The sequence below is a fragment of the Schistocerca serialis genome, chromosome 2 (genome assembly GCF_023864345.2).
Source record: "Schistocerca serialis cubense isolate TAMUIC-IGC-003099 chromosome 2, iqSchSeri2.2, whole genome shotgun sequence".
NCBI lineage: Eukaryota > Metazoa > Arthropoda > Insecta > Orthoptera > Acrididae > Schistocerca > Schistocerca serialis.
In genome coordinates this window covers 399013249-399027567 of record NC_064639.1, presented here as the reverse complement: position 1 = coordinate 399027567, position 14319 = coordinate 399013249, and the positions used below count along the sequence as shown (strand labels likewise).

The window sequence follows — 14319 nt, the reverse complement described above, 5'->3', positions numbered from 1 at the left end:
TGATGAATGTTGTTTTAAATCCAAATTTTCTGTGAATCTTTTGAGTGTCTGATCAGTTGCAGTTCAGTAGTAGTTAGTGGCTATTGCACACTGTAATACAATTTCTTTTTTATTTGTTAAATTATAGATAGTATGACTTTTAGTCTCATTTTGCCATTGGGCAGAATTCTGATTTATCAGGAACTGCAACAACACTAATAGTATGACACTAGCCTGAAGTTTTTGGCAGTACATTCAAACATGGCAAAATTGTGTTCACACCAGTCTCACCCTCCCAGCTTGGTATCAACACTAACTCGTACACTAACAAGGTGCTACCACAGCACTCAATTCTCCAGTGAATATTGTATTTGGGGTGTTTGTGTTGTCCTCATCATTTCATCATCATTCTAGAAAGTGATGAGATTGGACTTAGTAAAAGTTGGGAATGTGTATGGGCACTGATAACCATGCAGTTGAGCACCCCACAAACCAGATATCATCATCAACATTGTATTTGGCTTCAGTCTGTGTCTGTACCATCCATGAATTATCTAGTCTACATGAATATATTGACTCATCATGTTGTCTGGGGTTTGAATTGGTGGACAGCTCATCCTTGAAACATGGAGACATATAAAAGTACATGTACTATCCTAGCTTTCAGAACTAATAATTCCTGCATCAGGGAGTAGAGGAGGATTCACTGGGAAAGGTGAAAGAGGAAGGAGCCCACCTGTTGTGAGGACAAGAGGAGACAGATGAGTATGTGACAGCAATACTGCTCTTTGGATCAAGTCATCTCTTCGTGTAATCCTGCCTTGTTTAGCATACCACATTACCTTTATGGTGTCTGTAACAGGCCTTACCAGACGCCTTTATCTTTCGTTACTTGTTATTAATAATGTATGTGTTTAATTTCACTATTATTGTAACTGTAGTTGTTATTTTAGTTATAAACTTTCATGCTTCAACATTTCATTATTCTTATTTTTTTAATCTCTATATTGTGGATATCCTGTGACCTTATGTGTCTGACTGAAAGGCCTGGTTGAACAAAGACTAAAAAAGAAAAATTAGAAACAAATCTGTGTCTGTCGCATGCTAACTTAGAGTGAGGTGAAAGGAGTTTGGTGTAGTACTACAATCATTTCCACCTTTTCTGTTCCATTCAGGAAAGGATGTTCTTGGAAAGAGTGGCTAATGGTATGCATTCATATGAACTCTGAATTTCTCTGTCTACTGCCATGTTTTTTTGTGTGATGTTCATGGGAGAGAGTAATATTTTGTTTTGCTCCTCTTGTAGTCTACACATTCTACATTTTAAAAGTAGCACTCCCCATAGCATACCAATTTTGGATGTTCTGTCTCTCTTTTCTATTAATCCTATATAGTAAGGGTCCCAGTTTAATGTGCAATACTCAAGAATTCATCAGATGAGGGTAGAATTTACACTTGAGGTTGCTCTGGATGCATTTGCTTATAGTAGAGTGGCTGTAAGGAGGTCCCTGACAGTTACAATGGGCTGTACATAGCATCACCGCAGCTACTGCAACCAATCACAGATGCGATTTTGTAAACGGCCTTATGACAATGCCTCAGTGCTGCACTTCATAGTTGAAAGCCGGCAACAGCATTGTCACCTGTCTGGGGTCAACTTACGCTGACTCAGCTATAGACATTTTTAAAATTGTGACAGTTTTCAGTGACTGTTAAAAGGTCACGTATGAAGAACTATTGAGATACAGTTTTTGTCAAAATATCTTCTGTAAATATTCTAGAGAATGTTAAACACAGTTGTGCGTAACATACGTGCAAATGTGTTGTTAGAATTTACAGGATAACTAGAAAAGTGAAAACAGGTTGTAACAAAGTTAATTGATAGTTGACATCTGTCACTTTCCTCTACAGAGTTGTGACATTGGCTGCCGGCTACAGCCTGGTTATAGGCAATACACAAACATGGCAGCCCACTTAATAAATGCTGTTGAAATAAGCTACCGATTTCCTTCCCAATCTGAGCTTGTCTCAAATGATCTCATGATCTGTGGTACAGAAACCCTAATCTTCTTTCTTTGTTTAAGATGTTGTTAATAATTTTTGACTGTAGTAAATTACATTAGTTTGGTGTAAAAATGGTTGATTAATATTAACATTGTAAAAATACTGTTGTACAGCTCCACTGTGTTGTTGGGCTTTCGATACGTGTATGAACAAGACAAAGAACAGTGTGGCTCAACATTCCAGGTTGTTCGCCTTTACTTTCAGTTGTTGTTATTATTTCAAGAATTTTGTTGTAAAATTTCTGTGCTTCTATTCATTGCAGGATGCGGCACCAGTGTGTAAAGTAATTGAGCTAAGTTATGGTTATGGAAGTAGATGATAAAGCAGACTCAGATGGCGATTGTACCAGTGATATTATATTTAAATACAAAGGTCAGTAATGAATGCCCATTTGCATAAAATTTTCAAATTTTACATGATAATTTATTCTGTTTTGTTAAACACGTGAAAACATAACAAGGAACAAACATTATTGTTTATTTTTTTCACAAACCAACCTATTTGTTATTGTTAAATATTTTTCAAGCATTGTGTATGTGAACCCAATACTACTACAAAAGAAACAGCTTCATACTAATTCTAAAATATTTATTCGTGTTACATTTCATGTGCCACGTAAGATTTGCAATTTTACAACTGGAATGTGAGATTATCTTAACTTTCAATCGTAGGAAAGTCCTGCATCACATGAAATGAGGCACTGAAAACCATAATAGCCCAAAACACAGACACAAAGTTTTGAGAAAGATATATGTTTGTTAAAATCAGATTTGTAGACAAACCATAAGTCTCACAGATTCGACTTGCTTTTTAACAAGTCTCAACGTCCTATATTTCCTTTTATTTAGGATTGTTTTTACATTAAGACCTTGATAATCTGGCATGCACGGGGATCTGTCAACACCGGACTATCAAATATGCCAAATTATGAAGGTGATTTTAAAAATCTTGTTTAACAACAGGGATACAAGCAAAACCTGTAGTTTCAATTTACAAAGACAAGGGACTGTTTTTTATTAAACACGACAGGGAAGATTACAGTATGTAAAAGTTTAAAGTATGTACTACTTTTCTGTAAAAATGGAATTGAATGAAAGTCGAATACTGTACGGCTCTATTAAATCACTTTATGGCTGAAAGTTTTGGAAACGTTCAATAAACATAAATAATTTTTGTAAATAAAATAAGCACCATTGATTTAAAAAGATAAAGAACAAGCAAATTAATAAAAATTGTAAACAAGAATGGGGTACAGTTTAATTATAATCACTGTCTTTAGGAATAGTGCAGATATCTGATGTTGTCGAGGAAGTGGAATATGTCACACTGGTATCTACCATTGATGGTTCAGTTGAAATTTTCTTCTGAGCCCTCTGAAACATTGCGGAAATGCTAATTTGTTTCTTGGATTGAGCTCTTTTTTTTTTCAAAAATTAATTTGTATAGTGTGCAAATTCATAACTGACTAAGCATTGTATTGCTAGCTGCTCTCGGTGAATTTTATACAAATATTTAAGACTTCTGAAGCCACATCTCAATAGATGTGAGTTACTGGTGTTTCTTCTTCATCACTCAGTTTCTGGTGCCTCCTGTGGGTTTAAAATACTTCATTATCTCACGTTGCCTTTCAGCTCTCCATCAATAGCTAAGTTTCCGTCAATGTCGATCCATTTGTCAACATCTGCTGCTGAAAATGCACTCAGTTCGTTAGTGGATGCAGAATTGGTCAGTCGTATATTTTAAGAACAATCTGTTGTCTACTCATCGTCATTTAGATAGCTTTCAGTCTCAGTGAGGCAGATAGTGGTTATTGACACGGCACTACATCGAATGGTTCTGATATTTGCCGAAGGCGTCTGATTGTACTGCCAGCTGCTCTGAGCTAAAAATTTCAGCTAAATTTCTGATGCATGGTGGACTGTTAGGTCTGATGGATTATCGAGGTCTTTATATGTTCATATTCAGGCTAGTGATAATAGTGTCTCTGACAATTGTAACGTTTACTTTACAAACTGTAAAGTTTTAGCTAATCTTGCTTTCTTTGAAACTTGAGCCAAGCATCAGGTGAGAACACTGAAGGTTTTCATCTTCACTTTTATGATTCGACCAAAGTCAGCATCACATAGCAGAAAATTGTGGCCAGAAACAAAATTATCCTTTGTTCGTTGGGCCCATTCGGAAGTGAGTATTGGAGAAATTGGCGCAATAGCTTTTCGTGACTTTTCTTACATACAATGCCTGCAGCACGGATTAAGATCAACATGTGACAGGAGCACACATACATTCTACATTCTCAAAATTGACACCTATGTGCTTTAGGCCCTTGTTATTGTCAGGGCCTCAGATATACCCATTACTCTGAAAATTGTTTAGAATTATGTAACAGTGAATAAAAGAAATAGTTGCAGGTAACCCACAGCACTGAAAGTGTATATTGTCACGTTTCTTTGATTTTATGACACTATCAGTTGGGTGCTTCCCCCCCCCCCCCCCCCCCCCCCCCCCCCCTAAAAAGAAAGGACATTTGCAAGATATATTTCCTGTAGTGGGAGTGATTTTTAGTATCTTCAGCAAAATAATTTTTTACTAGAGAAATCTTACTGAATATCAGCAGATTTTTCTATTTCTTTTTAGAGTATCTATTGATATCATGTGACTACCAGCCTTGATAATGCCACAACAGTAGCAGAACATGTTTAGTATATTGACATTGAAAAATACAATGTTCCTCTCAATGGGACAGATGAACAGTAAATTAACATTTTGGAAAGGTCAAAATGGAGAGAGTTCTGTTAAGAATATTCAAAAATACTGTATGCTTCTGTTTGCAACTTTGATATCTTGACTAGGTGCCACCAAGCATGCTAATCTTCAAAAGGGAGCAGTGATTATATGTGAACTAGCTGATTACCCACAATTATGTGATTGTTTAGTTATAGAATAATTTTATTTACATATTTTGGTCAAAATGAAAAGTTAAAATCTTGTAAAGTAAGTGAAAATAGGCACTTGTTCAAGTAATTGGTATCCATCAAATAAGAACTACTTTACACTAATCTGTCCTGCTGTGAAAGTCATTTTCTTTGCTGAAATTTCCCGGGAGGTTATATAGACTTGTACACGGTCCAGATACACTACGACCACTGCCTATATTAGATGTCAATGCACGTGCAGTAACCACTCGCAGGTGTCAACAATGGCGGTGGAGGGTATATAAAGTATGTCGGGAGGGGGGGGGGGTGGCAGGAATGCGAAAACAGTGCAGTTGTTGTCATAGTGCAGAAACTGAACTGACATCCAAAAGAGGCCATGATCATTGACTTTTGTGCCAAGGGTGGGAACATTTCTTAAATGGCTAAGTTTGTAAACTGTTGTTCACATGCTACCATGGTTACAATATACCATGCATACAAAATGGCACTACTGGAAAACAATGCCGAGACAACTGTGGTGCATCATGGGCCATAATTGACAGAGGTGAATGACGACTGCGGCATTGTGAATATGCAGGGTGTATATGACCCGGCACAACCGGGAGATCTGGGGAAAACCCAGAAATTTTTTCATCTGGGAGAAAACCGGGAATTTTTTATAATTCCGGAATTTTTTTATTTTGTTTTGGTTTTCAGTTGAATTTTTGTAATTTTGACTGGTGAGAAACAATAGTCTAACAAAGGATGTTATTTTACCCCGCTACTGCAGAATAATAATGCACCAATAAAACATGAACGAGAGAGGAAAAAAAAATGAAAATAAAACGTAAGTTGCAAAGGAATTGCACCATATATAACAACAAAACACAGTGCTCATACGAGCATCTGCCAACAGCAAAATGTGTCAACAACTTTAGGAAGACTGTGCAATGCTTCATAACAACAAATTGCCTCCGATGTGAGGTCGACATCTCCTGTGAGGCCGACATCTCCCGCTTCTGGCTATAGAAGTGTGGCTGTTAGCTGTATAAGCAGTAGCAGCAAGATGCTACCTGGAAAAATTTTACTGGCGCATGCAAGCTGTCAGATTCAGTGGGGCAAGCCGGGGTATCCGCCCCAGGCGGCAATTTCAAGTGTGGGGGGGGGGGGGGGTGCCAAATTCATACTCTTGAAGAAAACAACTTTGTTTCACAAAGCGCCTAGTATCCAGGGCACGTTGATCTATTGATTATTCATAGATTTTGAAACGCATTCCTGTTGGTTTTTGAACATATTCCAAGTTTATTTCTGAATGAATCATAAGTTGACTTTTGAATGCGTGTATAGTGTATGTTGTGTGTCTGCCAGGGGAATCACAGTCACATCTCAAAATAACTTTCCTGCAGACAGAAGGGGACAGGGCTACACGAGCTGAGCGGAATAAAGCCGAACGGCTGAATGGCAATCGCTGTTTATTTATGTGGTTGACTGGGTTCGCGAATGATGAGCGTTGTTATGATTACCAGCAAAATCCATAGTGGAAATAAATAACTAACAGAGATAACATGTAAAAAAGATAATACATAATCTTCTCGGTGTATCGAAGAAAATGAAATTTTGATAGAAAATTTTTGGGCAGACTGCTACACTAGTAACGGCCAGTTGTACAGAGCCAGGTAGCAGCTGCCTAAGTTCTATTCTGCGAGTAGCATGGAAAATGCATTGTACGATCACATAATAACACCTAACCGGAGAATAAATGCGAGATAACTAAGCCGTTGATTGTGGCAGGGTTAGTGAAGTTAACTGGAGAATAAGTTTTGAAACTGGCAGGAATAGTTACAGGATTAGTGATGACAAGATTGTTCGTTAGAACAAGGAAGGAAAAGAAATGGGGACATCAGACAAATTATGGAAGAATGACGATTCCAAATTTATATAAAAATTTCGTACTACCACTTTTTGATCTCATGCTTTAGAAGCTGGAGCCTATGAATGAAATGTGAAACTATTTCCAAACATACAGTTTTTTCTTGTAGTAGGCCTAATAGGCATTTGACATTGGTACTTCATGACTTATATTCTGTCGTGTTAAGAAAAAGTGACCGTTTGTGCCAAAACGGTCTCGTTTATTTGGTGTGCAGTATTAGACAGGCCTATTTTGTTTAATCTAGCAGACAGTGACAAAATGCACATCATCACCCTAAGGATTGAAAAAAAGTGTACGGTCTTGCTTGTCACTTGTCTTTATTGGTTTCATGTATCCTATATTTAATTTTATGTTACACAAAAAAAGCAAGTTATTAGCTAATAGGCAATATAGAGTGCAGATTTTCTGAAGAGTTCTTGTTCTCCGGGTTACAAATAATCCCATCCAATATTAATTGCGAGGTTAAAAAAAAGGGGGGGGGGGATGTCAAACTGGCTGGCTGGGAGCAGGAGAGGCACCACAGAACATTTTAATTTCCACTGCTTTGAATATAGTTTGATGGCATCCATTACAAAAATTATACGTTTGAATTCCACAGAGCGAAATACAATGACTTGTAATAGAAGAATGCTGTGTAAGAGGCGTGCCACTGCACTTTGGCACACTTAAGACCAAATAACATGTCTTACATTTATTTCCTCGAACATGTTTTATATATCAGACTCTTCAAAAAGATGTGTGCTACAAAAGGAACATATCTTTGAAAAGTCTTTTCTCTTTTCCCCTCATCCTACCTCAAACGCTCGAGTGTGGGGGCACCACTATCTAGTATTGCTGCGGTTTGTAAAAATCGTTGAGCCGATGCTGATGCACAGAGTAGTCTGAGTGGTAGTGGGGAGGTGGATAGTCTCCACGTGACCCATGTTTATGTTTAGTGATTTTGCTGTTTCCTCTTTGTTTATTGCTCTCACGTCACATGAAAACAAAACGAATTTCTGTGGCTGGGAGCTATCAAGTGGGTTAAAATACATTCACATCATTACGGAAGGCTAACATACGTTATTAGTTTCAGATTTTGTTTTATTTCCACCTTTCTGACAGTCTAGCATTAATTGCCTTGCAGACCAGTAAAGTTATTTTTGTTGGCCTGCTAAAGAAATTTGGCTTTTATCAATCTTTTCCGCTGAGGCAGTCAATTTATTTGAAACAAAGTGTTTAGTTCTACACTATTGGCTAGTTTCAACTGTTCGCTGAATTTCAAAAGTGCAGCTTTTCATCTTCTAGCACATATGGCATTATGCCGTAATAAAGAACCAAATGTGATAAAATATAGTACTGGTACTCTAAGAAAATTTACATCTGAATCTGTACATATGAATGTGCACTGTAAGCCAAATTATACATTTTAGTTCACGAAATTCCAATGCTCTTGGAGTATCGTCTGATGTGTTTCTTTTATGACATAATGTAAGATCTTTTAATGTTTTACATGTATGAACATACGGTCTTCATGCATCATCGTAGCTGCGCTCTCTGACAATTGCAGAAATGAACCTATTTTTAACTGGTCGCGGGAAAATATTGCAGATGGTTGTTTGAAAAGCACTACTTTTATAGTAAATATCCTTTTATGCAAGCTGAACTGTGTGCGAGAATGTACGATGAATTTCGGAAATCACAGAGTGTTTGACTCTCATTTAAAAATCAACTCTTTGAGGACAACCATTTAGAAAAATTTTGAACCCTCAAGATCAGACATTTATGTAGTTATTAAAAATTTTACTGGCACATTTGTGTGATGTATCTTAAAGTGTAACATGCGCAAAAAAGGTCAATATTATATGTGAAAGTTTAGCTTCTCTTGCAGCTTATTAATTTCCGAGACCAGTATTATATGTTAAAGCTTTGATTTTCTTGTAACAATACTATGTATATGTATATTAACTTTTTCAATTTGTGTATATGCGCTACTTAACAGTGATATTATTATTGGCTAACTACGTCTTGCATCCTATGCTCTAAATATCCACTGTCATCATCTGGTGAGATCACGTGACATTAGCTATGACTGCCTTACAAAAGCGCATCGCAATCTCGATTTGAACACTTCGGAAAGTAACATGCGGTGTTTGATGGAATTCAAATTTATACTTTTCATAATATGAAAATATGTAGCGTACATGTTGCTGCACATCAAAGATCGTTCCAAAACTTTCGGATACTTTTCTAACAGACCTTTTAGTCGTGCAGCTGTTGAGCAACTGACTGCCCAGATGAACCCAGGGGTATCAAAAGTGTCTCCTTAGTGACTGTTCCTTGAACGTTGTTGTGTAAGGGAATCTGCAGCAGGCAGCATGCTGATTGCTGTTCGTCAGCGACGTAGTTTGGAATTTGCATGTCAGTACTGCAATTGGAACGTCCACTGAGTGGTGACAAGTGGTCTTTTCTGGCGAATCACGCTTTATGCTCCAATGGACAGATGGGCATTGGTGGGTATGGGATGAAACATCAGAAAGCAAACACCCTACAACAATCATAGGAAGGGTACAGGCTGGAGGAAGTTAGTGTTATGGTCTGTGGAATGTTATCATGGCGTTACCTGGCTGATATCATCATTCTGGAAGGCACAGTGGATAAACTCAAATATGCGTGTATTCTTGGGGACCATGTCCACCCTTCATGTGGTTTGTTTTTCCTCGGCACAGTATCATCTACCAGTCCCAGATTGAAACCCAATGGAGAAGGTGTGGGACCACCTTGATAGGGCTGTATACCATGGGTACTCAGCCAAGACATGTAGCATAGCTGGCCATGACACTGAAGTGAGTGTGGCTCCACATCCCTGTTGATACCTTCCAGAACCTCATTGACTCATTTCCTGCACATCTTGCAGTGGTCTGCACTAAAAAAGGTCGTTATTTCGGCTTGTGACAGAGGTCACATTAATGTGACTAGGCTGTGTATATGGTTATGATCCCAAGTCGATGGCACAAAGCTACGTGCAGTAAGAGTCCAATAAAAACATACCTTAAAATAGTATTTATAAAATACATATGTGAAACAGACTGTGCAAACGTCATTGTAGCGGACTGAATGTGACTTCAGATAAGGCTTGCTGTGTGACTGCAGTGTCAGCCAAAGTTAACAAGAGCAAGGCAACAGATTGGTTGGCACTGCGTACAGTAGCTCATATGTTAGCGAAGATCCCACTAGGTGGCAGTACAGTTTGATGAAGTAGATATAATGTAATACAATATTTAAAAGGGAGAAATCCCTGAACACAAATTAAAAAAAAAAAAAAATGCAAACCAGTAGCTACAGTTGTAATAATTACAATTTGCATAATAAAAATTGAAGCTGTACAGATAGAACATGCCTACTTGTTGTTGTAGTAGTAGTCTTCAGTCCTGAGAGACTGGTTTGATGCAGCTCTCCACGCTACTCTATCCTGTGCAAGCTTCTTCATCTCCTAGTACCTACTGCAGCCTACATCCTTCTGAATCTGCTTAGTGTAATCATCTTTTGGTCTCCCTCTACGATTTTTACCCTCAATGCTGCCATCCAATACTAAATTGGTGATCCCTTGATGCCTCAGAACATGTCCTACCAACTGATCCCTTCGTCTAGTCAAGTTGTGCCACAAACTCCTCTTCTCCCCAATTCTATTCATTACCTCCTCATTAGTTATGTGATCTACCCATCTAATCTTCAGCATTCCTCTGTAGCACCACATTTCAAAAGCTCTTATTCTCGTCTTGTCCAAACTATTTATCGTCCATGTTTCACTTCCATACATGGTTACACTCCATACAAATACTTTCAGAAACATCTTCCCGACACTTAAATCTATGCTCGATGTTAACAAATTTCTCTTCTTCAGAAACGCTTTCCTTCCTTGCCAGTCTACATATTATATCCTCTCTACTTCGACTATCATCAGTTATTTTGCTCCCTAAAATGCCCATTAATGGCATACTATTATGAAAAACTAACATCATCATATAGTTAGAATTGACAGTAATAATATTTTATTCTTTACATCCTTCATTACAAAAACACAAATTATCACATATCAGAAGGCTAAATGAACTCACAGTGGACTTCACTGTACAATCTGAATGCCAGTAGAAACAGCCTGTCTGTATAATAGCAGGTTTATAACACAATGTTATTCATGTAATGTTGTTGTAAAGGATCTAAGACAATACATAAAACATTCAACTACAATTTGTCTTATGAAATAAATTAGTTAAAATAATTGGCTTTTAGAGGAAGTGACACCTAGCCTGATGGTACATGGTGAATTTACCGATTTTCAGGATACGTACTGGTTGCTCTTAATAGCATTAATTACATGCTGAACATATCTGCTTTATGATACATAGAAAAGAATAACACAGAAAGCAGGAAACAAAAAAGTTCTACTATTAAAAACAACCAATATGTATTGTGAATATCAGCAAATGCTTTAAGTAGGCATCGAACTACATATCAATTTCACTACCAGCCATTTACTCAAACCACTTTGTTTCGTAAGTCAGAACGTAATTGATTGCTACACGTACTATGTTAGATCCCTTATGACAACATTAGATACATAGCATTTTCTTTTAGCTATAAAGTCACTATTATACGTAGAGGCTGTTCCTCCCAGCTGTCATATTGTGCAGTAGAGTCTAGAGTAAACAATATTAGGAAAAGGATAGATTGCACCTCACCGCAAAGATCACCCGTTGAGGTGTGTTGCAGACATGAACAACAAAAAAATTGTCAAACATTATAGCTTTCAGCCAAAGCTCTGTCCAGAAAAGAAAACACACACACACACACACACACACACACACACACACACACACACACACACACACCTGCCGTTAGCGCTGGTGATATTCCAGCCTGGAGTTTCCATGTAATGTCATTTAGCCTCTGGTTGTGTAATAGTTTGTGTTTTTCTTTTAAAAGAAGAATGTAAAGAATAAAATGTTATTACCGTCTATTCTCTCTGTAAGATATTATTAGTTTTTCTTAATATTGATGCCATTAGTAGATGTCTTCTATCCTTGCAGCTTCAGTTTTCTTACACTGATTGTGATAATTTTATAGTTTTATCTATTGGTTGTAGTATTTGTTTTTAAAAGTGACTCTGTAGTTTTCCCCTTTATTATTCTGTTACATTATACAGTTGTGGAAATCAGTATTATAGAAGACATGAGTATTTGCAGGAAAATTAACATCATCGATTGGAATAGTTGTGCATAATGTATATGCAGTAGTATGAAATCTAGTATATCAACAGATGTGGTCAAATGGGGTGTTTGATGTCTGTTAGTATGGTATATAGCAAGACATCTGTGATTCAGGTGGTACAGGGTGGAACTTGGTATATAGGCATTCGGCTCTGTGAGGTGTTTGTGAGTGCATACATGCCTTTACTGAAGATAGGAAAGAGACATCAATAGTGACGTACCATTAGTGATGTGAATGTTGTGTACTAAACCACGATTGTGGCAATGCCACATGGAAAACAGTCATGTGATGAAAAAGCAAAAGTCGATACATACAAGGAAATTGAACACACTAATTGTCAAATTACCAAGAAGTTGAATTGTTCATGTACAGCGATGCATAATTTTGTTGGATTGGGTGCACAAAATGGACAGAATGGAAAATATGGGCAAAGTAGAAAGTTACTTGAGGCATCAAAATGGTTCCTTTTGCACGAAGCAAGGGCCACAAACCGTTCTTCTCGACTTGTTGCTGATTTACGGTTGTCTGTAACTGCAGATGTTTGCGACAAATTTTGTCAAATAACCGACATCTTGCATTCAAGACATAACTGCATGAAGCCACTCTTAACATCTAAACATAAACAGATTAGATTGAGGTTATCTGAAAAACATGTATCATTATTTCAGAATCTTCCAAAAAGCATTTGAGTCAGTACTGCACTTATGCTTGTTGTCAAAAGTACAGTCATATAGGGTATCAAGTGAAATTTGTGACTGGATTGAGGTCTTTCTGGTAGAGACGACATAGCATGTTGTCTTGGATGGAGAGTCATCGTCAAATGTTGAAGTAATTTCGGGCATGCCCCAGGAAAGTGTTTTGTTGTTCGTGTTGTATATTAATGACCATGCAGACAGTATTAACAGTAAAAACCAGGAGTTTCACAGATGATGCAGTTATCTATAATGAAGTACTATCTGAAAGAAGCTGTGTAAATATTCATTCACATCTTGATAAGATTTCACTGTGATGCAGAGATTGGTAACTTGCTCTAAATGTTCAGAAAAAAAAAAAAAAAAAGGTAGTATCCTATGACTATAAAATCAATGAGTCACTGTTCGAATTGGCCAACTCATACCAATACTTCGCAGGAATAATGGAATGATCACGTAGGTTCAGCTGTGAGTAAAGTGGATGGTAGAGTTTGCTTTATTGATAGAATTCTGGAGAAGTGCAATCAGTCTACAAAGGAGATTGCTTACAAAATCACTCGTGCGACCCATCATAGAATATTGCTGAAGTGTGTGGGACCTGTACCAAATAGGATTAATAGTGGATACTGAATGTATACAGAGAAGGGCAGCAAGGATGGTCAAAGGTTTGTTTGATCGGTGGAAGAGTGTCACAGAGATAACTGAAGGAACTGAACTGGAAGACTCTTTAAAGATAGATGTAAACTATCCTGAGAAAGTCTATTAACAAAGTTTCAAAAACTGACTTTAAATGAAATATTCAACCCTCTACGTATCGCTTACATAGGGGTCATGAGGATAAGATTAGAATAATTACTGCATGCATAGATGCAGTCAATCAATCATTCTTCCTGCGCTCTATATGTGAGTGGAACAGGAAGAAACACTAATTACTGGTACAGTGGGACATACCCTCTGTCATGTACCTCACAGTGGTTTGCATTGTATAGATGTAGATGTAGATCTTCAGTTATGAGAAGAAGTTAAATTTAGATGGGCCAGATGGATTTCAATATTGTTGACGTAATCTGAGAACAGAACAGCAGCAGGTAAGAATGAGCAGAAATTTTGATGATGAAAGTTTTATAATTTGGGCATGCTTTTGCACTTGAGGTAAATTACATAGTGTCCACTTCACACAACAGGTTCAAGAAAATACATCTGAGACTCCATAAGACGATACAGCATATAAAATTCAACAAAACATGCAAAAAGAACGATTTAATTCCAAGTTACATTAATGTAAAGGTTAAAAACAGTTCTACAGTGGCACAGAAGTCGCAATCATTTGCAGAACGATATTGGTTACTACATGAAATTAAGATGCTCTATTCGAAAAAACAGCACCTAAACATGATGCTCTATGAGACTCATCTAGAATTGGCAAAAAACGTAGAAAACGCCGCAGTTTTCATGGCACTAGTAGAAAAAACTGAACACAACACATACACAGCAA

General features: G+C 37.3%; 1 protein-coding gene across 5 annotated transcripts in view; it reads left to right on the top strand.

Annotated features, from left to right (window-relative positions):
* Positions 1-14319, top strand: part of LOC126457226 (uncharacterized) — a 204656-nt gene that overhangs the window by 8584 nt on the left and 181753 nt on the right. For all 5 annotated transcript variants that reach the window (XR_007585451.1, XM_050093354.1, XM_050093355.1 and 2 more), the window contains one exon: positions 2306-2415. Coding sequence is in view for 4 of the 5 variants with exons in the window: in XM_050093354.1 (XP_049949311.1) it covers positions 2343-2415 (73 nt within the window). In the remaining variant the exon portion in view is untranslated. The remainder of the gene's footprint in view (positions 1-2305; positions 2416-14319) is intronic.